Source organism: Ornithodoros turicata, unplaced genomic scaffold, assembly GCF_037126465.1.
Source record: "Ornithodoros turicata isolate Travis unplaced genomic scaffold, ASM3712646v1 ctg00001049.1, whole genome shotgun sequence".
NCBI lineage: Eukaryota > Metazoa > Arthropoda > Arachnida > Ixodida > Argasidae > Ornithodoros > Ornithodoros turicata.
In genome coordinates this window covers 102858-129662 of record NW_026999448.1, presented here as the reverse complement: position 1 = coordinate 129662, position 26805 = coordinate 102858, and the positions used below count along the sequence as shown (strand labels likewise).

General features: G+C 46.7%; 1 protein-coding gene across 2 annotated transcripts in view; it reads right to left on the bottom strand.

The window, feature by feature from the left end:
* Positions 1-19744, bottom strand: part of LOC135376171 (neprilysin-1-like) — a 148938-nt gene extending 129194 nt beyond the window's left edge. For both annotated transcript variants that reach the window (XM_064608766.1, XM_064608765.1), the window contains exons 1-5: positions 19556-19744; positions 2898-3031; positions 2447-2476; positions 2320-2370; positions 668-829 (exon numbers count right to left, since the gene is read on the bottom strand). In XM_064608766.1, coding sequence (XP_064464836.1) covers positions 668-829; positions 2320-2370; positions 2447-2476; positions 2898-2988 — 334 coding nt within the window. In that variant the 5' untranslated portion in view covers positions 2989-3031; positions 19556-19744. The remainder of the gene's footprint in view (positions 1-667; positions 830-2319; positions 2371-2446; positions 2477-2897; positions 3032-19555) is intronic.
* Between the last annotated feature and the right edge of the window lie 7061 nt (positions 19745-26805).

Sequence of the window (26805 nt, the reverse complement as noted above, 5' to 3'; positions counted from 1 at the left end):
CCTACAACATGCCTATGATTGTCATGGTGACACTCCTCAGAGGGCATAAAGAAGCCCCGGAACAAGTGATTCGAGGACGTGACGAGGGAAGTCTACGAACTAATTCCATCTAGTCAGTGACGATAAAATTATTCACAGCCCGTACACAAGTGTTACTGATTGTGTCTTTGTCAGGGACATAGACAAGCTAGTATGTCAGTCTCCACATGCCTTACTATCCACTGGCGGAGAATGCTTTCAGTGAAAATCTGCACAGCGATTTTTATATTTCAGATACAGGAAGCAAGCTCTAGCCAGGGTTTAAGGTTAACACTCACCCCTCTGGTCTCGCTGGTTCAGCCAAACCAATCGTAAAGACTTTGTCTACGTTTAATGGTGTACGCTCAAGGACACATGAGCATCATTCTGAATGCCGGGTGGCTTTAACGGTGTTGTGCGGTGAAGCTGTTTTTGGCGCTAATGAAGTACTGAATGGTAATATGGTATTTAGAGCCATCGAGGTAGAGATGCCGACTGAAATCAACGGCTGAACCAGCATACTAAGGAACGAGATGCTCTGAACTGGCTGCTGAGAATAGGGTTGTAAACGGAAGGAGAATGACTGAGTGGATACAAATATGACATGCATGCAGCAAGACAGATATGCATAACTAGTTTAAAGACTCACATTTCAATTCCTTTTCGAGATTTGTTTGCACCTCCGTCGTAATTCCGTACATACTTTTATCTTCGGGTATGGGATTAGCGTTGATCCATTTCTGGCAAACGTAGTCGTAAAAGTTATTGCACGGATCAATAGTGTCATTTAACATTTCCTGGATGAAGTTTGCTGAAAATGAAAGTGAAAGCTAGTTATTATGTCGGCAGAAGCACACGGGCACAACATGAAGTTTACCATCTGTAAAACAAATGTTCTGAAAGTGTCCTACGTAAAATTTAAAAGTTAGGAGTTTATTCATTTAATGAGCGTATGCAAATGAGCCGCTCACTGCTCAGTTCTTGGACGTTCTCTCAGGGATGCTCACTGAACAACGCTTTTCTATAGCGCCACTTGTTCACGAATCATTCAGTAGGGGGCCTTCGTGAAACACCCTGCATGTAACCATTTCCAGCCAGCCTCACACGCGCTTTTGCACCTACTGTTTACCGCCCTAGTCAGAAAGGAGACAAGTGATACAAAGTGAGGAAACACATGACACATGTGCTTCCCTTCAATCTGGCTTGGGCGGTAAACAGTTTTCAACGTGCTCCCTCTGCTAAATGGCACTGCGCTTTCAATAAGGTGGTGTCACGGGTAAACGGCGCACACCTATACTAAGAGACGAATCAGAAATACAAATCCAAACCGTAGCTCAGGCAGCTCACTCATAGCGACCTCAGTGGAAAATAAACAAGACTGGGTATAATCACGTTGTCAGTATACCTGCTAGACCATAAAGCGGCAACCGCATACGACGAATTCTCGACAGAAAACCGGCCACCGTCACCGTTTTTCCGGTGAGCCGACGCGAGCAATGGGAACTTCACCGATTTCGCGACGACAGCGGTGAACAGAAAAATCCGGCGAAGAGCGGAAGGGTAGGCAAACATTGCTTCCAGCACCGTGTGTTGGAGATTTCCGGCGCACGTCAAAAGAATCTCAGGTGGTCCAAATTATCCGCAGTCCTACCCTGCGGCACGTGCAACATGTCGCCACACTGCGCAGACAAACCGTACGTGTAACATCACGGTACCATTGATGGCAGCCAATAGAACCGCTCCACGAGCTATCGTTCCACGAGCGGACGTGGCGGACATTTCGGATGCCCGTATGACCAACCTGGGAACTGAGAAGCATGCTGCCGCCCGCCCGCTGCTGTCTATGGGCGCTTTTGTAGCGCTTGCTTCGCGAATATGCTTTGACCGCAATACCTTCTTTTGTGTGCCACCATAAGTTTTCTTTGTGTAGCAAAATATTTATCAGTTAATTTTAAGTCAAAATTTAACACAGACTAACGAAACGCCCGCTAGGGCGCCACCGTCCGCCGCAGTGGAAATCTGTGCATGCGGTTCGTGCCGCCGTTTTTCAATCGAGTTGTCGTGCCGGTGGGAAAGTTGGCCGTTTTTTCCGTCGAGAAATACAAATCTGCCTGGCCTTCCCATCAGCGACGTAAAGTTATCGTTAGTTCGGGTAACGTGGGCTCTTTAAGGTCTCCGAGCTTTCACTCGGTGTGCGTATCAGTAAACGCACATATTGTGGAATAAATACGGCCATTACAGTCAGATCGACCCGCACTGCTTGGCACAGTGGCAGTAGCAAGTAATATTCTTCATACCCACCTGTTTTCTTGCATTGAGTAGTGTTGCACACCGGACGCTGTGGCTGTCTTTCTACAAAAGTAATGAAACAGCCGTATTTCAAAGATTAGATTCGTCAACCAGAGCGTTAATATGTGCTCCGTCGTACCAGGTTTGTCAGCGTTGTCTCCTTGTTCTCCTAGAAGTCAACGGGAGGGAAAAACGGTTTTCATCTTATACGTGAAGGTAACCCATGCAAGATAGTATAAACGAGCAACTAGACTATAGTCATCCTTAACGTTGTATATGAGATGTAGCTTATAGGTCAGTCCATTGGCTTCTTGCGCAAGGTGCGTTAAAGTTAGCAGATTGACTTTGTTCTCCGGCCAACAGTTATTTTCAGCAGCCCCTTCAGAATGTCACACAAGCTACTCAATATCCCTCGCGGGGAGGCAGGCTGTTACCATTTAATGCAATTCTTATTATTGCCGGGCACCTTTGAATCCGCAACGTAGGAATTTTATTGCAAAATGACAGAAAAAACAAGTCGACATTTTGTGACGCCGATTGGAGCCTTCTCGAACACAATGCTTTATATTGTTAAAACCACTAAAATTCACCTGCGGGCAATCCTTTTAGCGTCCCCAACAAGAATATGCAAATATAAACTGCCGTGAACAATGCAGTATTTCGAAGGCCCAACGGTCCCATCCTTGCGGTCCTTGTCAGTCAGCTCACTATCGTTATGAGAAACCTGAAATGTGAGATTCACCAGCGTCAAGTGCAGCACAATCGAACGAATCATTGCAATATTTTGCACAATAATGGGTAAATAGAAAAAAAAGCTTAGCAATAACTAAGGGCTCCACATTCTAAGCCTGATGTCGTTTGCCCATTGCTCATTGTGCGCTAGTACCCTTACGAATGTGCCGTCAACTTAAAAGAGCACTGAAATGACTAAAAAATATTTCTTTTTTTTCCACTGCTGCGTCCTCTGCAACGAATAAAATGAGCTCCTGCGAAAGAACGATGAGCGTAGGTGACCTACAGAACACGCGCAAGGCAATGTTCCGCACACCTCTCCTCGTACAAAAAGCGCATCGCCGAAAGAGAGGACGCCGTGACGAACCATGGGCTCCGGCACGTGACCAGTGACGTACAGCGGCACAGCTCAAGCAAGTGTAAGCGGAGCATGAGCGTACATCACGCGAGAATCGTGTCTGTCGTCCACGGCTACTTTCTCCGACTGGTATTGGAAATTCGATAGCGCAGTGACAGTACACCGCAGAGCGAAAATATTTTGCATGGTGACTCCTCATGGACAGCTTCACAGATCAGGCAGGGTTTCGAGCCATGCTAAATGTTACTTCATTGTCCCTTTAAGGGCGCCCCCACACCCGCTGTTATTATTATTCGAAATACCGCTTTCGATTTTTCTATGAGAAAAAAAGAAGGATGCAATGGATTGTGTTTCCCATCCGCTTATTGGACCCATTTTCAGTCCGTGTATCCATTTTTCGCGGACTCATAGACCTGAATGCGGAAGTCACATCTGAGAAAAAAAAAAGAAAAACGAGGAGGATATGACACGCGCTGACATTCACGTAACAGACACACGGACTCCTTAAAAACTGAAAAATGACGTGTGACTAGCCCCATTATCTCGTATGGGTCAGTGTGCCGCACATTAAAGGGACAGTGGCATCCGTCCCGGTCGATACCGAAGCTATAGCGCCGTTATACTCCGCGTTCATCACTGATAATAATGCCGAAAATCCGACGCCAATTGGTGACGTTGTTCCTGTGCACTTTGAGATAACACAGGACAAGAGCAGACGACGCATATTGGAAGTATACCGGAACGAAAGTGGTCCGTATCACGAAAACGTCATACGGACCAAAGGAGACACATGACCGGACTGCGTAAATGAGGGCGCGCCTGGTGATGGACTAGCAGTTATATGCATGCAATAATTTCGGTGTGCAGCGGTCTAGTTCTGAGGAGCTTTCGTCTTCAAACAACGGACTTATAGTTCCTCGGGATCATAGCTACAATTTGTACACCCTATAAGCTGTGCAATCTTTATGGTAGATATTTTATGTTAATAGTCGGATAATTTAACAGCCAGGAGGGAGCACATATAGTATGTGTGCCTGCAGTATTTTCTTTTCTTTTTTCTGTTCCAAATAGTTGCTGCAATTTATAGCACATTCGTCATTTGCAAGCTGGGCCCCAGAACCGTCGCCCAATTCCAGGGTGTGCTGTACACCCAACCAAAGAACATTACCCGGCAAGGTCATATAGAGGATACGATTAACACTTGTACTTTTCAGGTGGGCTTCTGTCATGTCTGCAATGTCAAGTGTGATTGATATGATTTTTTTTTGTTCGTGAAGCTGCATGTAATTTTTTAAACTCCGTTCAAAAGAACTTTAGATTTCAGCATTTGTCATGTTCTGCACATAGTAACGGTGCTAGCTTTGGAGTAAACTCAATGGCTATGAAGGTCCAGGATGAGGGAATAAGGAGTAATGCTTCTGAAAAACCCTCACAGTGCAGAACCAAAAAGCAGACAGACTTCAACAAACAAATCTTTCGCGGGTTCGCGGCTGTCAATATCAGTTGACCGCTTCTCTGTTGTTTGAAAGCGTGGGTATAGAACGGCCACAAGTGGAGTTTTTGGTGCAATTCCCATTGCTTTTAACTTTTAATAGTGTATTTCCTGAAATTATTATTTGATTGCACTCAATAATGAACTGGTTCATGGGATTTCATTTATTAGAGACAAATAATTTACACGAATTAACGGTGCTGGAATGAAAAGTAACAATGACTGTGTACCTGAAAGCTTCCTATGACACAGTGGGTTTCGTGACATAATATTATGCAAACGTGCACTGCATATAAGTTAAACAAAAGTTAAACAAGTTAGGCAGAACGTGATTACATGATCGCAGTAGGTCTTACTCCTCTCATTGTTTATTATTTCACGCAAAAAAATCTTCGGCAGCAGAACTCCTTGCAAGACCGCTGTGATGCTCCACTGTGCTAATGCGCACACTCGGAAGACAAAACAGTTGCCATCTAATGCAACCTCATATATATGTACAGATTTCGACAAAAGGTTACAAAACACGGGGTTGGCATATTCCTTAGCCGGAGCGACGTCCTTCAGTCTCAGAAAAAAGGGGAGTATGGGAAACTCCCTTGGGGTGTTCACGCTCGTCACACATATGACTCCCGTTTGTGTGATTGGGCTACTCCCCTTGTAAGGGTGTTCTCTTGGCTCCCTTACTAAGGGTGCTCCCTTGACTCCCTCCCTGAGGGTGTTCCCCTCACACCCCTCCTGCAGATGTTTCCTTGACTGGTCTGCCGAAGCGCATTGCAGAGAACACTAAGCACTCTGCTTTCCGCTCTGTCATTATGCGGTACTGCCAACTGTAGGATGGGACAAGCATAAGCTTGCATTAAGTCTCGTTACGCCCCAAAACATGAACAGGTGCAGTGCCTCTCCGTCTTTGCATTGCTCAAGAATCTAGGAAGTCCCACAACATCCCTCAGAAGCCGTCATTGGGACTGTAACACTATAGTACCCAAAATTTTACAACCCACTCCAAGACTACAAAGGAGAGAACCCCTTTGGTGACGGTGACGGATATACGCCTCTTGAACTCTTAGTGCACCTGCAGTAACTTCAGGGCACTTAGCGTTATATAACTGATATCCCTTTCTATCGGACATCACGTTTCATACTTGACGTGCTGTGCCCTTGTCATTGGAGAGTATTTGCACGGACATTTTCCCTCCAATGAAACAACCGATCCGATCCGAGTGACAATTACAATCATAACAGGAATGACTGCATTGTAGAGGCGGTATCTTTATAAGCACAAGAAAACACGATGTAGGCACCAGCATGCTTGTAAAGTTGCAGTATGTGTTCCTCAGTACGTAATGTTGAGTCTTTTCGAAGGATATCTGCCACCAGTGTCTTTTCTTTTTTTGTAGATGAAATATGCAATTGCCCATATTGAAAAGAATTGAAATATGGACGGATGTCACGAAGTTGGAGCAGACTGTCTCGAAGACTATCGTCGGCGGAGCAACTCGAGGACGTACTACTCTCTGATTCGTCCATCGCGTCATGGTCCGAACCATGTCACAATAATGTCGCTGTTGTTGGGGCTCTCGCGACCGTCGAGGCTGCGCTAACGTTAAAATCTATTTAAGAAATAAGTAAGCAGTTACCAGGAGAGAAAATTGGCCAAATAAGTTGTCGGAGGATGTTAAACATCATGCTAACGGTTCATGCCCATGTTCCCAGATGCGATAGTATAGCGTTAAGCAACGCACAACACCCAGATGAGAATGTGTGCCAGGAGAAGCACAGGCAGGTGGCTTTTAAGATTACAACGTGGATCACGAGATGAAACGCTCCGCAAACAGGTTCCTGCGCGGCAGACGAGGGCGAGAGTGTTTCATACCTGCTGTATGTTTTACTGTACTTCATGAGACTTGTTTGGAGTGTAACTTTTCAATTTCTGAAACACACACGGATAAGTTGACGGTGGGAGAACTCGATTACACCCAAGCTGTGTGAGGCCGCGAAATCTATTCTAACGGCATTCTATGAGAGGGCTAGGGAAGTCGTTGTGTGATAGTGTGTTGTGCTGTGTGTGGGCTAGTGGAAACAGAAACAGTTCAAACATGGTGTACTCCCAAGGCTCTGCCTTCGTGAAGGAAACAAACAAGAGCAACCCAGAAGATAAGAGTTTAATGTGCTGTTTTGTCTGTGATGTTGTGGTTTTCGACGTGCCCAAAGGCTCAGGCAGAGTTGTTTTCGCCACCTCGTTCACAGTCGCACGTGTCATGTGATTACATTTGCCGCTTCTATGAGGACAACCGCTGTTCCCGCTGGATATTTCTTCCACTCCGTGAGAACGTAATTTGCACACAACGGGAACAATGTTTGCGGGATGCTCGCACGAACTAACTTATACAAGAGTAAAATAGTTCAAACTGCAGCACACATATTCAGTTCGGATTAACACATCGCTTCAGATAGATTCAGATGTCGGCGCCATACCTCCACACCGCATCACTGAAGCAGCTCCTCAATGAAGCACACGGGCAATTATACAGGCTCTTTGCTCTACCTCGATTAAATGGAAAGGAAACGAGAGGCGCATCAAACCGTAGAGCCACATTGAACATTGCCACATATAAGAAGCCGATGTCGATGTTTATACGGTACGTACTCTCCAGTCGTAGACGCACGCAATGATCATAAAAGAACATCCGCAACAAGCTATCGGTAAACAGATCCAATTTTCAAAACGTTAATTTTCCTGTTTGATATCCTAGAATGAATAGCAGCGAACAAGTATAGCACGTCGCTCTGTCGAGAGCAGACGAATTTTTCGCAGCGAATGAGGCGCATCTCCGGTGTGACGTCACAGGACTGGAGGAGTGGTCCGTAGATGGAGTCTGGAAACCTCCCGCCACGGCAGCGTTTTTTACATTTAAATTGCGTTGTAGTGGGACCTTTTTAGCTGAAATATTTTCAGTGTATGCTTTTCAGGCCTATTTCACGAAATACCAGCGGTTTTTATACAGATTGAATACCCTTTCCATGCTCATGTATTAAGCGCTCAGGCCAAGCGCAGGCCATGCCCAGGCTAGAAATATTCTTTCTATTCAGTCGTGTGTTTTGGGGCACACGTAGTATAACTGTGAAACATTGTTGAGTTCAATATTAAAGACAGCATCTTATCTTTTAGAACATGGTTTCGTTGTTGACTGTGTACTATGGTTGCTGTAGACTTTGTACTATCCCCATCAGACAGGCTGCTGGAAGTACTATGATTTGGCCTCGTAAAGCATGGTTCGCACTATTTCCCACTATTCGCACTATTGCGTTCCATTTCGTGTGGACGCGGGGGGACATTGGTAATCGTCTCAATAGGCACGTGCGAGACGTTCCGCAACTGAAGGGAAGGAGTTCGCCCCACCTGAATTTTTTTCCGACGAACGCACCGAGCAGTCTACGCATGCGCGTTGAAGCGTTCCTCTATATGCATGGAGGAAAGAATGCTAAGGAGACAGGGTGAGGTAATGCGGAGAGAACTCGGAAATGTTCTAGTCGCCATTTGTCATGAGCGGCAAACCTCCTCGCACGAACCGTCTTACGCAGAACATTTCTGTTACAAGTACTTGCGCCGTGTTGCGCAATGATGGCTCCTCGACCCCTCGTTTGCCCGTAACGAATGGCGATGTCCAGCGTCTTTGAGTTTAAGGAGGAAGGAAAACTAAGGAGGGAGCACAGTCGTTTGTTTCCGAATCACGAAGGTATAGTGGAAGTGACGACATATAGCGCACGTCATATAGATCAGGTGACCGGAGCCGATCAATCTGCGGTGAGACGTCGCCGCAACTGCGACAAGCAATGCAGCGGTTCAGCTGCCAGCGTAGACCGTGTTGGTAGATCGGCATATGTAATAAATGCAAGCGACAGACAAGTGATGCGAGAATTTCGTAGCAGTGTCGCGGCACGCTGTGAACTTAAAGGATAAACAATTATGTTTACGTTTCAATTTCGCTATGATTAAGCTACATGATGGTCCCGGTTTAACATTTGAATCGAGATCGACGGTCCTTTAACTTAAATTTAGCGCTTAACTCTGCTTCACTAAAGGGAGTTATTGTCACTGAAACATTCATTATGTCACCAACTCACCTTTGTGAAAAAGAATTGAGTGTGAACTTGATCTCGATTCGAGCGTTAGGGTAACAACCGTGCTGCAGCGAGCTGAGAGAGGATAATTGTTTGTCCAAACCAATTCTCCTCACACAAACTCCTGGATTCGCGTGGAAAGACGTGACATTCTCCCCTTATTTTCTTTTCTTCGTGGTGAGTTTACATTGGTTTAGCGCCCAGAATGACGTGTCACGTCACTTCTCCCACATTTCTCTGCGATGGTTGTGTCTGCGGTAGGGGAATGCGGCGCGCGGTCTCCTTAGGATTCCTTCCTGCATGCCTGTGTGATATGAATTTGAACGTGGCCGCGGCTAGCATGGGGCGCATGGAGGTTGCAAGGAAGAAAGATGCAGGGATTAACTACACTTTACCAGTTTAATTACACTCAAACTATCTGCAGTTTTTGTCATGCCGGAGTGAGACGTTGACTTCAAACTTTCCATTGCACCGCTTCATGAAAGGCGCGTCCATTGGCTGATGCTTGCTGAGTTCGCATGCATATGAACAGCCCAGCGGATTGCTTATGTCGCACATATACGCGTATGCACGCAATGCAACGCATTAGCGTATACCACGCTTTAGGAAAGCATGTAGTACACCAAACGCACCCATGCAGGATCCAGATCGCGCGTAATCGTGATTAGGCAGCGATCGTGATCGCCCTTAGCAGAAAGCGAGTTTCGCCGACAGAAATGAACAATGGGGACACTTGTCCCCCGTTGGCGAATGGGATAATTAATTGAACGGAGGATTTGCGCAGGCGCTGTGGCTCCCTTTTTTTCCTCGCCTACTCGCTAGTCGCCCTGCCGGTCCCTATGAGGCAAGACGGCGGCGCCCCGCACGATGAAAACTACATGAACAAACGCCGAAATCGCATCTCGTTTAATGTAAATTTAATTCAAGCAGACATCTTCTGATCAAGCTTCATCTTCCTTTTAGTTTGAAACTTCAGTAGGCATTGTGCTAAGCTCTCGCCGGATGGCGTCAAATAAAAAGCTGTATCCTGAATGTGACGTGCGGCGGAGACCAGCAGGATTGTGGCGACAAGGATTTCGCGCCGATGCAGGTTGTGTGCAACAGTGCGTTTGGGGTACGAGATGCGACCAAAATATGTCACTAGCTGGAGAGGGTAACATTCTGACGACAGCAACTTTGTGAGTTCCTGTCCGGGAACCAGAGCGGTCGAAAGAAAGTCGCATCCAAAACTATGGACCTTAAAGGGTCTGTGACCAGAACCTGGTCAATGTCTTTGTTTGTATGGATAACGAACCTACATGGTGCCTCCAAGTTACAACTGAAACGTTTCGTCTCTGCGGAGCCGCCAACTATTCCAAACAAGGAGCCGAAAAGCGGTTTCGATTTCTGCCCTCAACTCGTGCGATCAGCGCAAAACTCTAGCTATTATGCAGTGGTTTTCCCATGTGTATGACGTAAAACGCCCGCGACGTTTATTGGTTGAAAGTTCACACCGGAAGTTCGGGTGGTTTCCGCAACTTCTGTATTGCTGGGTGCTTTTTCAATATGGACGTGGAAGCACAGTGGAGTCAACAAGTCAGCTTTTCAGCTATCTTTCAGCAGCTGAGAGGCACCTGCTACGTGCAGCAGCGTTTGGAGGCCTTGCTTTTGAAATGTTGAGCCGCGAATCGACCTCAGCATGAAGAGGGAGTTCCAACGACAGACTGTTAGATGAGCTTTCAGCATCCATCACGATGAAGCACATGAACAGTTTGTGTAAATTTCGTGTTTAACGGCGCCGCGAAAGGGGGCCGGAGTGGTTCATGCATAATAATGCTGAAAGAAGTAAGTGGAGCGCAAGGAGCTGCTCTTAAAGTAGCAGAGACTTGCCAGGTGGGCCCTGATCCTACAAGGCTACTCCTTCAACGTGGAGTACAGGCGGGGCTCAACGAACGTGGTAGCAGACGCACTGTCCCGCGCGCCTCTACCGGAGGGGGAAGAGGAAGGCACCGAGGCGCCTTCTCAACTTCTGGCAGCAGCACAGCTGGCACGAGACGTATCTTCGTCTTGGGGCACGGTCGTGAGCAGAGAGCAGCTTCTAGACGCTCAGATAGCGGAAGGCCTTTGTCAGCGGGTGTCGCAGTGGATAGCTGAGCAAGACTCGGCGGACACCGGAACGACTGACGGACGGCACGACTCCTATCTGCTGGTCGAGGATGGCATCCTGTTCAGATACATACCCCAGGCGGATGAGGACGACGGCTCATCCCCGTTCAGAGTCGTGGTGCCACGGAAGTTGCGTGTCTTTCATACGTTACTTTCATGACTCGGCCTTGCCATGTCACAGCAGCGGCAGGAAAACTGATGAAAAGTTGTGTCGTGTTGCGACATGGCCAGGAATGAGGCAGGATGTAACAAAGTATGTTCGTACTTGTCCCGTATGCCAGAGAGCGAACCTCGTGGTGGTTTACCTCCTGGGCGCTTACAGCCTGTTCAGAGCAATAGACCCTGGCAGATAGTTGCTTGTGATGTGATGGGACCATTTCCCCGTAGTCCTAGAGGTAACCAGTATTTGTTCGTGGTTACTGATCATTTCACGAAATGGGTTGAGCTGTTTCCTCTCAGGACGCTGACTTCCCAGAGAGTGTGGGAAAAACTACTTGACACCTTTTGCCGGTTCGGGTTTCCCGCACAGCTGATCACCGACAACGCAACCTACTTTACAAGTAAGGTGTTCTCAGATTCTTGCGCTATCTTAGGGATTCAACGTAAGAAGACTTCCCCGTATCACCCTCAGGCTAACATTACCGAACGTGTCAATCGGAACCTGAAAATGCTCGCCTGGCTGAACTGGCGTTCGCTACACGGACGACGGTCAACAGACCTACAGGCTTCAGCCCGGCGTTCCTGAAATTGGGACGAGAGGCCCCTTTTCCAGTGGAGAATGCTCTAGGCCTCCGGGATGGTGCTACCCGGCCTCCTTGTTCAAGGTTTGCTGAGGACCTCCGGAGTCGACTGGACGATGCAGCCCGGACGGCTCGGGAGAATCTGGACGTCGCAAGGTTGGACCAGGCTCGCCAGTACAACCGCTGACGTCGGAACCTCACCTACAGCGTCAGTGACCTCGTCCTTCGACGGACTCACCCGCTAAGTGATGCGTCTCGAGGCTTTGCAGCTTCACTTGCAGATAGGTGGGATGGCCCCTTCGAGGTAAGTGCGTGCTCCTCCGGCCTCACTTACAGGCTTCGTCGCTGCAACACCGGCGAAGAGACTGGGCCAGTTCACATCTCGGACTTGAAGTCTTACCACCTGCGAGACCCGGACGGAGAGGAGCCCGATTTGGAACCTGCCTCCCTCCAGGACCTGGACCCGGATCCCGTTCCCGGACCAGCGTCCAGCTACAACTTGCGTCCCCGCAGGCGGCGCATGTAGCTGCCACTATCTCCATCGCTAAGCATAGTGCTTGTGATATAGTGTTTTATTAGTGTGATTTCTGTTGCACAGTTTTCCGCTGTTTGTCTTAGGGAGTGCCCTTCCGGCGCTTGCGGCTTGGGGATTACCTCTTACCGTGTTCCCCTTTTCTCTCCTCGCATACAGATGCGTCGACGTTCCCGGCCCCGCCAGCCCTGGAAGACCCCGGGGTTCTGCGCGCAGTCCCCCCGGCCGGACTCTCGCTCCCGTTCACAGGGAAGTTCCGCACGCGCACCTGGTCCTGCCTCCCCCCAGTGCCACTCCGTGGCAACGTGGACCATCGTTGCAGACGGGCAGCCAGTGTCGTGGGCATCCCGATCGCGTTGGACCAGGCAGCCGCGGCCCCTCCGAGGTGATGACTTGGCCCTCACACTAGCTCCCTTTCGGGGCCACACCCTGACAGAGCGGCACCCCGCCGACCCACTCCAGCCACTCACGGCAGATGAGAAACGACTGCTCTGCCCAACCTGCCACGTTCTCGAGTTGCACCGTGCCACCCATCGCAGAGGTCCCCTCCACCTCGCCCGGGTCGAAGCCGCCCGCAAGGACAGCGATGCCAGCGCGGCCCTATCAACCCTAAGACGACTCAAGCCAGAACTACTGGCAGAAGCAAGGCCTCCTCCACCCCAGACAGCAGCCCCGCAGTCACCATTCGACGAGGCAGTCCTGGAACTGACGGACGACCTGATGACCCTCTAAGGGGAGGGGAAGTATCGGATCCAGCGTCCGGATACCCTCCGACAGAGGGCGCGCTGGGCATCCGACGAAGGGGGGCGTGACCGAATAGATAAAAGCGGGGGGCTCGTTATCACGGAGAGACTTTTTTTTGGTTTGGGATTGCCTGCTGCCGGGATGCTTTGTTCTGAAGGTCAATAAACCTGGTATGTTGCATTGAATTTCTGATTGTGCTGCTGGTTGCTTCGCGCACGGAACGGACGGGCTGACGCCCCGAGGTTGTGGGAAGTTAGGTTTCCACACCTCTCAATTCCACCACAGACACAAATCCAATCCTGTTCTGACGCATCCTTTTGTCCACCCATTCTGTCAATATGTCGTAAGTGTTGTTCGAACTCTTACTGTCTGATAGCACCCAAATATTATTGTTTAATAACCTCAAGTATTTTAATGATCGTTATGTGGAAGTAAATCAGACTGTTATGTAGGTTACCCTGTGTGTGACCTCCGGTTCCTGCTCTCAGTCCTCCAGTAGTGCTCACTACACAAGTTGACTATCGAAAACCTCAATCTTCCATGCATGATGTAAAACCCCAGCTCGCTTGCTTCCTAGCCATTTTTTTCATTCTCAATCTTCCTTTTGTGTGCAAAGTGCGCACCCAGTTCGAGTAGGATGTAGACCTTGAGGAATCAAGCTTTGTATCTTGGGCTGCCCAAATATACACAAATAGGCATGTTGTAGTCAAAGATGATGTAACATGAAATGTGGTTCATACAGTTCATTGTGGCACTCAGATAATATCTTCATAATATGTCTTCAGAGATTGTTCCAAAACAGCATATATATATTAATGGGCTTCTGGGAAAAATCATGATTCACCTGATACAGACGGCAGCCTTTGTAACTGTGCCTGACACATTTTTAGCAGCCACTGTTTTAAAATGTGCATTAAAAATGATCCAACTATGAAAGTATCACGAAGTTCTTCATTTCATTTGTTTACTTTAAAGACCCTTGTGAAGGGATTTACATAAAGGGGGGAGGTTGTATCCAAAAAAGACAAATACCAAAATGATGTACTCAAAAATACACAAAATTCGTTCACTCACCACAAAGAAATTCATGCGATCTGAAAATGATCATAGCACTTGAAAATAAATGACGATGTATTTTGTTCTGATGCTATGTGGGCAGGAAGGTCATTCCAGTTTGACACCATCTGCTGGTGCGGGGAGTAGAGGAATTTTTTGTTTGTGTAGGTGGTGCAAGTACTTTGTACGGGTCATCAAGTCTTGGAAGTAACTTGTGAGGAGATTGAGAGTAAGTGGGGTGGGGAGAGGAGGGTGACCGTAATATAACTTATGAAAAAATGTCAGGCCTGATACCTTTCATCTGGTAATCAAAGGAGTAAGAAAGAGTTGGGCTTTAATGGCTGAGACGCTGGAAAAAGGATGATAATCACGAGCAACAAACCGTGCGGTTCTGTACCAATTCTACTTTGTCGATTAAGAGATGTTGGGATGGGTTCCACATTGCAGAGGCCTATTACAGTTCTTTTGAACATGGCAGTTGATGTTCTGAGACAGGAACAAATAGAAAGGACAAATACATACAAAGCATCAGGTGCCTAAGAAATGAATGATGAAAGAAGGCAGTCACTGGAAAGGTTAGCCAGTAGCAGGACTTGAACCCACATCTTCTGTATTACCGATCCAGGGCTCTTAGCAATTCAGCTAAGCTAACACGCCTCTCCAGTGACTTCCAAGGGTGCGGATGTACCCTAGGAACAGGTTTATGGGCAGGAGAACATTAGTCACTGTTATTATACAGGCATAGCTCTCTGTCCAGTATGATCACCGCAGAGCACATTTGCAGGAACTCACATGCACAAAACTTGCATAATAAATATGCAATAGCCTCAAACAGCTATTATATATAATAACTAGGACATGGAACTCCAATAGCAGATGATCTGGCAGTACAACACAGGTAATCTTGCCATCACTATGTATTTCCCAAAATGCTGAAAATAAATCGATAGAATTACTGCAATGAGCTGCTCAATTTTTCACCATCAGATATATTTTTAGCACTCTGCCTTTCGTATTTCAAAATATACATGCATCGAACCTGCAGAAGCTTGTGTGTGTAAGTAGAGCCACACATCTCATGTGCAACATTCAGGTCTAATTTGTATTGAGATATGTCAAGTCCTTACGCGTGCTCACCACCTGTAGATTCCTTTAAAGGGAACAAAAACTTTTTGTTAGTAACAACTTCACGCTATATACCACATTTATAAAAGAAATTGGTGCCGTACCTGACGGACAACTGTCATGACCATTGCAGATGTCTTCCTCTCCTGTTCCTTCCACTTCCATGAAGTCATCACCCTAACATTGTTAAAAAAAGCCATATAAATTTATAAGGATCTCATTTCATAGAAAATTAAATGAGGCTACCAGGCACGAAAGGCATCAGCATGATGAGGTGCCTAGCACCAATACAGTGTGCGATAACTGAGATATTACCACTACGAGCATACAGCAAATCACAACCACATAAGTAAAATACACAATTGCACCGAGCTGTGCACATTTTCACACACACACACACACAAAATTCATAACACAGTGGCCTGTCTCTAATAAGACTTCAAGTTTGTGTAACTCTGTTTTGAAACTGGACACAGGAAGGCCATTTCCACTCAGCTGAAAAAATTTGTTCGGAAAAGGAAGGGTTTCTGCTGATTTCCGTAGTTGGTCCGTAGCAGTGGAACCTTGTAAGGTGGTACAGTGAAGGATTTCATACCGTACGTAATGGCAAGTGTTTGGGATGGCGCTAAAATATCCTGAATTTGCTAGGCAATTTTGTGTAAATGTCTGATTTCCAAGTGAACACTTTATCTACTGTATTTTGCATGTCTTGAAGGAGCTGAGGGGCTGGATAGATGGATGGATTGTAGGGGCACCCGTGGTGGGCCTCTTAGCAACGAGGGTCCAGCACATTGCACCTGTAGACATGGCTGTCGTACACCAGGCTTTCTTTTTTTTTTCTGCACTGCAATTTTATCGTAGTTGCCCTCTGTGGTGTTTCCCCTGATTAGACAACAATAGTACAGCTTGGGGTAAACTAAGGACTTCAACTGCGTTGGTTTAGAATCCAGAGCCCTTCTTTACTATGTGCAGTATGCTGCAAGGAAAACAAATAGAAGAAAACTTGTATCTGATCCCTGCCTTGTATTTCCAACATTTGGTTCCACATCTTGCCCAAGGCAGTCATGAACTACATTGGTGCACACTGCTGTGACAATTAAAATGTTACACCTAGATGCGGAATACACGGCTTCATTTTACGTACTGTGGATGTTGCTTACTGCATTGGCATGGCTGCATTCTGAACACCACCCGGAATTGTACAGTATATCTTTTGATTTATGCGTAAACTTCAGTTTTCTGTAATCCGTATTTTTCTTTGTTGCGTAAATGGTCTCCTAACATCTGCATGCCCCAACGTAATTCTCAGAAGGAGAGTAATCACTGTATAAAATATACAGAAGACACTAACCTTTTCACTTCCAGATGCAACAGTCTTGGAAGATAGATTCAAGGACAGCACTGCAGACTGCTGTAGGCGGAGGTTCTTTGTACTCAAACTGAGGGGTCCGTCTCATAGTCTGCATTCTTCAAATACGATTGGCAAAATCCGCTGCCAACCATACCTGCCGCTGCGGTTGAACGCGCAGTATCGTATGGAACTGAATGCCCGCCTAGAAATCTCGCTTTGACGACACAACCGAGGCATGTCAAATGAAGTCTGTGTACGTTCATAAGTTGGTCGTTGTTCCAAAAGATATAAATAAAGAAAACTTGGAAATACAGACACTACACTAACGCTGTGAAACAGCGCGCTGGATCCCGAAAGTCGTCATGGACTCCATCCAAAATTATCATGGACTCCTTATCCGAACCAAGCCTCGCGACCCACCCGTGCGCCGTTCAGCGTAACTATGTGTAGAGTGGATGGGATATAAAAATTATTTTCGCGCCCTAATCAAAAAGTACCTTCTCAATTTGTTTATATGATTTAGTAGAGATATTGATCTGATTGTTGTGCGAAAAGTGCCCTTTACAAGGCGCAAAGTTGTAAGAAATAGCGCCAAAAAGCAGCCCTGTTTTGCTGGCCGAAAATGAAACACGAGGGAAGAACTTGATATTGGCAGAATGTTAGGGCCATGCTCTTTCATTCTATGTCACTAAAGTCCACCTAGACTCAAAACCCTGCTCAGTAGGGAACATTTTTCGTAGCATGTTTTTCGCGATTCTGAGGACTTTGACCCCGCCTAAATCGACAACAGTTCAACATTGTCCAGTAAAACTCGGGAAAATGTTTTTATGTGCAATAAGGAGTCCATGATAATTTTTGGAAGCAAAACTGAGGGGGGTCGAGCACGACCTTTGTGTGATTTGGCCTGGAATGACCCAACAGTATATCGGCGTAAAAATGTTGGTTCTTGCTGAAAGTTGTTGTTGTTGTAGTGCTCGATCACGTGACGGCATTCTGCGCGCTGATTGCATGGGCGATGACGTCATCCCAGTGGAATGACCAGATGAGTTCTCTATATATGCGTACGTTTTCTTGGTTTGACGCTAGGTGTGCCAGCGCCGGCGTGAACCGCGATGTTCAAAATTCGAGTTTACGAAAACTACGAGGTGTTGAGGCATGCATTTTCGTATGTGAAGTTGCTTTTGTGTACTCTATCGGTAGCCACTGCGGAAAAGTCTCTCCAGCTTCTGGTCAGAGACCCTTTAATAAAGCTCGCGAAAAGAGGCGATTTCTTTGCTATACCAAGTAGATGCCGATAAACAGCAGATGGATTTCCGTAAAACCAACTGTCGAAAATTAGAAACGTTACGTAGCACCAAAAATGTCCTGGATATAGGGAGAGGTATGCGCAGGTGGGGGTAGACCAGGAGACACCCGCGCACTTTGACAATTTGCTAGTAGGAATGCAATGTCGGTGCGGGTTGCGGCAAAAATGCGGGTGTATCCGCAGTGGCGTCCGCGGTTAGTGCGGGCAAGCCCGCATTACCCGCAGCCCCTAAACTAAACTTTTGCGACCGTAACTTACTGATTAGGTTTGGCATTTTCACCAGGTTTCATCGAGAAAAATAGTAAAAAGTAAATCTTTTCGCATATGCCGTAGTGATTTGAAGTTTTACGGGCGCATCTGGGACTTCCGCTTAAATATCTGAGAAATTCAACACCGAACACTAAGCGGTTCGTTGAAATGCTTCTCTTTTCTGATTTGTTTCGGTGTGTTGTTATTTGCTAGTAGAAATACAGTGTAGCAGCTGGTTGCATGTAATTGCGGGTGTGTGTGCACTGCGTTTGCGGGTGGTAAGGGTACGTATACCGACATCAGACGCCGTGGGTTGCCGGTTCCCGATTACGTCCCAATGTTGACGTGTGCGTCACACAGGAAGTTCCAAGAAATACTGCGGGTCTTCCATGTAGCCATGGTTCTCTATAATTTCATTCTGCCCTGTTTTGCTATTCGTAATACAGTGCGTGGGCTTAACACGGCTGATTCTCTCTGAAGTGTGTGAAGTGAGGCGATATCTCCACATTTGCCTCATTAAAAATGGGAATGCGGTCATACTGCGATTATTGTTGCATTACGGAGTTGCCCGCCATATTCGACATGTCCCCAGTTAGCATTTTGCAGCGTTTAATCATTGCACCCGTTTGACGACGGGATTACTTCCCAATGTTGACGTGGGCGTCCCACAGGAAAGTTCGGGAAATGCTGCGGGTCTTCCATGTAGCTATCTTTCTCTATAATTTCATTCTGCCCTGTTTTGCTATTAGTAATACAGTGCGTAGCCTTGGCACGGCTGATTCTCTCTCTGAAGTTCACGTGTATGATAAACTCGCCTATAGATATGATTCACAGAAAAAGGTGCAACCTTAGGTGCTAGACGTCTTTCAAGCAGACCGGGAAAATGTTCGAAGTGCCTTAAGATGTCTTCATGCCGAGTACGGTCAATAAATACGGCACTCTGGTAAGTGGGAAAGATCGGGCTCACCCATATTACACTGATGCTTAGCGCATTTTAAAGTGAAGAACTGTTGCTTTGTGTCAAGAGGGTCACACTTCTTCGTCGCGGGTGCTGGTAACCCGCGATGCGATGCGAGCTCGACGCGTCTTGTGAATACCCGCAAGTCACGCAACAGGAAATGACTTTTGTTGCTGAGCTAACGTTGCTAGAATCCCAAAGAGCGAAATTCTTCAGATACATCTGAATTCCTAGAAATTTTACCAGCGTATGTTTTTCGGGTCTATCTGGGAACCGGAAACCCTATAGGTATTGCTCCGTTGTGGAAATCCTTAACAAGCCATATAGAAACGTCTAACCTGATGTTCGATGAACGGTCTTGCAGATCACAGCAGCTTTACGGATTGCTTAGCGCTCTGCCGTACGCGAGACGTGCCCTTGTAAAATATTTCCTTGAGATGAGCGCATATTATTAGGGTTAAAAAAGAAAAAAATGATTTCCGAAACCTACTGCAGAGATTTTGCAAGCATTGCGTTGTTAGCTTTGCTCATTAAACCTTCTTTTCGTGGAAGAGAAATAACCTTTTTGTATTGTTCGCCCTAGACACGCGTGCACGCTACTTCCAGCCCTGTGACCACCTGGTGTTTGGCCACCACGGAGAAACAGCTGGAGGACAAAATACAATGGGATGAGAGGCCGCACGTTTTGAAGCAAACTTAGATTGATAGTGTAAGACACCGTTATACGCGTTACTTACGAAACCTTTCTTAGGAGTGGGGACGCCACGTGGCCTGTATTTCATCGGCCGTGCCCGTTATTTGCTCCTCTTGTCAGTTACCGATTGAGTGCCAATACCGGCAGCGTTTTGTCGGTATTTTGCAGCAGAAGGAATTTTAGGGGAACTCCTTTAAAATTCCAGGGTTCCGTGGCATAATTTTTGACGTTTTCTAGTTTCAGCAACCTCTGTTCTGTGCACATTCAACCGCGCAGTGTCACAACGGGAGAGCCAACACTGTATGTTTATAGACACACTGCTCTACCCAAGCAGAAATCTGGAGTGGGACCACATCAAAGTGGATCATCGGAGGGAACCGGTTTGAATGGGGGGACCATTTAGTGACTGGGACCAGCTGGAAATGGAACCAGCTGCATGATGGTTCCACGTGAAGCCGAACCAGTGGAATTGATTCAGTGGTCTCTCTGCTAAGTGGCCCGGATCTGGCAACTTAGCAGCTGGGACCACTAAATGCAGGACCGAAAATAACACGTAGAAATGCACATATTGTTCAAGTAAATGTTGTTTATTCTACAAAAAGCATACACTGCGCAGTAAGAAATAATCAATACATCTCTATGTATGTACTACGTAGTAGTGTTACGGGTAACTCGTTAGTGTAACCACGCTATACTTTTTTCAATAACTTTTTACTCAACTCGATGCTTTTGAGCTCGAGTAGCTTCTTGAGGAACTCGTTCATTTTTTCGGTACGTGCACGGCGCGTCTGACATTCTTGTTGTTACACGGTGAACGTTACAAAATTATGTTCTGGTCATACATTCGAGGCGCAGGGGCCGCTCATCCTAGCAACCAGCAGTGTACTTATAATGACAGAGGGCATTGTGTAGTGGTGTCATAACTTGGCACGGTTCTGCCATATGTGCGTAGAGGACAACTCATAGAACATAAACTTGCTTTGTGCTCGGTTCAAGAACATATTACGAGGTCAAAATCATAAAATCCCTCCATAAAGAAGCACATAAATGTAAGCTTTTTTCGCCTTATCAGATATTCATATAGTCTTTGTATATCAAAACAATTTTGAAACGTCTTGCATCTCCCATTCATTATGATTTGAATTAACTGGAGAAAGGTCACAACTAAAAGTATATATTGGGTAGAAAGTAACTTCAATGTAACTCATTACTTTTCTGAAGTAGTTTAGGAACTTAAAGTTTGTTATTAAGTTTACTATTTCATAAAGTTCATTTTCATTATGTGTATCTTCGTTAGTAACGTACTTACATTTCTTGCACAGTAACTTACTTGTAACGAAAAATATATATATATATCACTTTTTCCGAGATGAAATGAATTGCAATATAGCATATGCTGAAGGGCACTCCTTAGGAGGGCACTAGCAAACTCCTAAGGCAATGCCTTAATTAACTTTCAATAATTAACTTTTTAATTATGAAAGCTACGAAGTTGTCCCAATGAGAACATCTGCTCCCTTCGGCCTCCCGATACAGGAGTTGTTTTCAGAACAAAAATTCGTTCGATAGATCGTCCGCAAAAATTCGTGAAGGAACACCATTTTTTCTTTATTTTGTTCATTGCGCATCCTCGGAGACGCGTCTTTCCTCCACCCCCAATGTGAGAGGGCAAAAGAGCACACTATCGCCTCTTCCGTGCTGGGAAAAGATGAAAAGAAAACAGAAAATGCAACCCAAGATAAGGGCAGTTCCGATAGAGTCACCGGATACATTTGTTTTTGTTATGTTTCGGCAAGTTAAAGCTCGTCTTCTACGCATGAGGCGGCACTCTGCTCCTTCACCCTCCTCTATGCTGGTTGCGGCATGTACCCCCTTCCTCTTCACTATGCGTTCTGGATCCTTAGACTCTTATCCTGCTTCTCTTCAAGTTCCTCCTAAGTTTCAAAAAACGAAACATCTAATTAATAGTAATCAAAGCAGCGCGGTCAGCCCTCATACCTGCTAACATCAGAACAAGCACTATGTGCATTCCGCTTGCGTTTTACCGTTCGTTTCTTCCACGTACGCCGTCTACGTCTTCTTTACGGGTATCCGCACGAGCGACTTTATCTGGCGAGATGTCGGCAAAGGCGAGCGAGGACGGAAGCACGCGCAAACCGAGGTATCGCGGAAGAAATGCCAAGCGCATCCGAACGACGTCTGAAGTGACGGTGGAGAAGTTACTCAAAAATGCGACGGATGGCGACGCTGAACGCAGCGCAGCTAGCAGACGCAGTTTCTCGTCGGAGAAATTCTGTGGAGCGCGCACAGAATCTCTCGACGGCAGACAAGTGCACGAGAAGACCTGACGTTGCTCACGTGCCCCCAAGAAACTATGACGCCGCTCCTGTCGCCCTCGCGCCTCCGCCGAGATCTCGCCCGAAAAGGTCGCACGTGCGGGTACCAGTAGTGTCAAAACTCTTGTGGGATATTGACGATGCATTTCCAGGAATCATTGTCATCGCAACACACGCGAATACTGTACAAGAGATGTACGATCACTACCACGGCAAACGAAGACAAAACCAACTTTCCCCAACCCGCTGCAACACTGATTCCCTGTGTCCGAGTTCAACTTTAAAACTGCCACTGTCGCCCTCTGGCCGTTTGAATTCGAATTCAAAGCCGCCCGCCGTGCCGTGGCGCCCTCATAGCCGTCGGCCATCGCACTTTGCCATTACCTTTTCTTCGTTTTCCTTTTCCTTTTTCGAATTATTTAGCTTAGTTTCTGCATTTTTGGAATATCTGTCTTTTGACATTTTGCTGGCACTTGTGATATTCGCCTGGGATACAAGACCAACTGATTGAAGTTACTTCACATATTTTATCGCAGATGCAGCTGGATAAAAGCAACAAAGAGAGATCATATGTATGTTAATATAGATCTAAGTAATAGATCAATCAAAACCAGAAGGGTATATGGCAAGAGTGGACTCTTCCCCTATGAGATCACAAAGGGGAAGCTTCAGATCTCAAGTGGGTTAATTGACCATTCTGGGAGCAAAGTACTACCGTGAGGCTGCAGTTGGAACTGCTGGAACCATCCGAGGCCAGAGTGGTACCACTGATTTCATCAAAGTGGAACCAGCCATCCCACTTGGGGATCCAGTTGGGCCATCCATCCCACTTGGGGATTCAGCTGGGACCATCCACATCCAACTGGAACCATTCCGGGACCATCCAGATTCAACTAGAGCCAGTCCAGGTTCAACTGGAGCCATTCTGGGGCCAGTCTAGATTTTTACCTGGGATATGTGGGATGTCGCTCTTGAAGAGTTTGCCTCATCCTTTCTTACCTATTTCCCTCGCCAAATCTCTAATTTCCTTCTCTCTCGTTGTACCTCACCCACTGAACAGGTATATTTGACGGCCAAAAACGGCAACCCTAGTTGGGAGATGCAGGGCCCGCCGTAATTTCATGAAAGGAATTCCGAAACGTACAGGTCGCGTCGGAGTGTGCGCTGTATGTGTAGTGTGTTGTACATTGTTGTCGGGAATATGCATCACACCCATATGTGAACAATAGGGGCATACACTGTATCTAAACAGCTTGTGCATGTCATGATGTAATTTGTCATCTGGAAGTTACTAGGGCAGCCGGTGTTTTATTGTATACGGAGTATGCATTTTTTAAAGAAACTGTTACGTGTCAAGAAAACAAAGCGCTGCCCTGCATAGTTCAGTCCGTATATAACGTGTTGGCTTGGCGTCCTTTGACTTGTTTCCCGGCACGGAGGTTTTATCGCTTTTAAAGTATGCTGCACCGAACAGCCCGATTTATAACCATTTTCGGCTTTCTGAACTCAAGATTGCTGGTCCGATCCCGGTGGAGCACGGTAGTAACATTGAAGAGGCGAATACTGTTTCCAGCACCGTGTGTCGGAGACTTCCATCGCACGTCAAAAGAGCCCCGGTCATCGAACCTCCCAGTGCGACCCTGCGGCACGTGCAGCATGTAGCCACAGAAACAGGCTGACTCACGAAACGTGTTAATCTACTCCTAATTATTATGAAGTGAAAAGAGCTGTACTATAGCAATGTTCCAGGGGGCGTTCAGTTTGCTGCAATTCCGATCAGGAATTGCAGTAGCAGTGGGTAAGGCAAGACCTGTTCCCGGGTTTCGGCACCAAATTGTAGCAAGAAGAGAGGACGTCTGCTCGAGGTATCCTGAACCTCGGCGCGTAGCAACCGTACATGCGCATGTATAACAAGTAGAGTCGTAACTGGATGGTCTGGTGGCATAACAACAGGGTGTTTTAACGAGTCCCGAAAAGTGCCATACTGTAACCGAGGCTGCATGCGAATAATTCCTCCATCATCGTGAAACAGGGAGGTGTTCTGAATAGATTTGTGAGCTGTCGGATGCGGGCCAAAAGACTGCCGCTGTGCAAATGCTATACAATAGCGTTCCGCGTGCATCGACTTGGAGAGGTTGAAGAAGCTACACACTGCATGCCGAGATACTGTGACACGCACTACATCGTGCCTTACAGCTCTTTTGGCTACGACTCTTTCGCCGCACGACCAGCTCACATCAAAGCTGACTTTCCTAGAATCTAAAGCTGCGACTTGGCCACAGCTGGATGGCCGGATACAGTGTATCATCGACGAAACCCTTCTAGAAGACGAATGCACCGCCTGCGATCGATATCTTGAATCCATCACGACGATCAGGGTACAAGCCCGCAGGGCGTTGTCAACATCTGCAGGTCCAGTTTCAATCAACCACCGTGACGGTCCTCAGGCTTCACCGCAGCATGCGGTTCGAGTGATGCAGTCATTTTCCCCAAACTCCGTATAGACACTTTCAATGGTGAGCTTTCAAAATGACTCTTTGGGACCAGTTCAGAGCAAGCATACACGACAACTCACGGTTTTCGCAAGTGAACAAGCTTAAATATCTCGTGTCGCTTGTGTCTGGATCTTCTGCTACGGCCATAGAAGGTTTGACCATCACTGATCAGAATTATGCGACAGCTGTTGACATCCCAAAGGTACGCTTTGGTAACAACGAGCTTCTAATCAATGATCAGAGGACTTCTTATTCGATCTCAAGCCCGTTACGGACTTTCAGGATGCCCGAGGGTTACGAGACTTCCATGGGACTGTTACCGCTCGGGTTCGAAATCTGCGAGCTTTAGGAATTCCAACGAGCCATTATGACGTCGCTGTTCGTCGAGCGATTGTGCGCAAGATCCCTCATGAGCTTGAGATCGAATACTATCGTAAGCACAGAAGAGATGCGACCCCCGCCCGTGAAAGCTTGTCAGATATTTTTTTTTTTTTTTTACAAAGAAATCGAATGCCGTGAACGCCTTCGCAGATACGCAGCATTAGCCAACGTTGGAATGCGACCGAAGAACGAAGGAGGAAGTGGTCTCAAACATAAATCATCGCTCTCGTTCTCAGCGTCGCCTTTAGCGGCAACTATTATATAGCAGAGCTGTGTCCTGTGTAAGTCAAGAGATCATGCGCTCGAAACTTGTACCGCTGTACTGACTCCTGAGGAAAAAAGAAACATTCTTTGTCGAGAAGGTAGATGTTTTCTTTGTGGACAGAAGTCTCACCTGTCCAAAGATTGCCGGGTCTTGTGGAGGCTTCGTTGTGAACAGTGTAACAGACGACACCTTACGCAACTATGTCCAGGGGCCGTTTGCATAAAACAAAACGAAGATGAGTGCGATCTCACGCTGAGTTCGTTCTCAGATGAGTAACATCTCAGATTTGAGACAGAAAGGATGGCCATTTTGAGAACGTTCTCACAGCGATCTGACTTGAGTTCGAACTTGAGATCGACGGTGCATCATCTAGCTGGCGGAAGTGACGTCATAGCTGGGATCGTCCAATGTAACGGAGGATGGACGTATCCCTAGTGGCCGACGCTTGGAACGGGCTCCTCCTACGGCTTCTTAGGCAAATTCCGTGTCTTGTTTACGTAGTGCGGGCTAGCATAGTTTACGCTTGTGCTCGCCGTGGAAGCAGCGCTGAGTACAGCAAAGGTAACGCAAAATACGATACGTTAGTGCTGCCAATGTGTACATTCGAATTCTTTTGTACTTTACACCGCCTTGTGCCTCATCTGTAGGCCTCTTGCATGCGCAGATTCCCTCACGAGGACGGTGGCTGTCATCGTCTGCTTCGCATACTTGGTGAATAGAGGTGGATTGGCGAAGGTTGGAAGTAATTATTTGCGTTGTGGGACTGATAAATTGAGCTTGTATTAACAGCAATGTAAAGCCATTCTTTTCAATAAAACGAATACCAAACTTCGTGCGCTGTGTTGTTGTCCTTGCAAACGGCTACATGTCGTCTGCATTTGGTCGATCGGTTTTTGAACGATTGCACTATGGCAAAGCGTAGTCAAAATTGGACAGTGGAGCAAAGTTACAGTTGGTACGCGAAGTGGAAAAACGGAAGAACGTTATTAGATCTAAATTTTCAAATTCGACAACTAAAGCAGCTAAACGCAAAGCATGGGAAGAGATTGTCGCTGTACTGAACTGTAGGCATCCAACATCAAAGAGGACGCCCGAAGAAGCTAAAAAGCAGAGGGCAAATCTGCTTCAACGAAGCAAATAACAACTAGCAAAAATGAAAAAGCTAGAGAACACCACATGCAAGCATTGTGTGCAGGGTTGCATAGTGTGGAGTGTTGTTGATTCTCTGTCTTACAGTTATTATACATTATCCTTTTAGGTGGTAGCATGCCAGCCCTTCCGGTACTTACACAAGCAACGCTGGACGTACCTGGTGAGAATTCACCTATTCTGGAAGGTATTGCTGGTGGAATAGACGTGAGATGAGAGTACTATTTACGAAGTTTACAGTTTTCACCTTGTATTGGACACATTATTT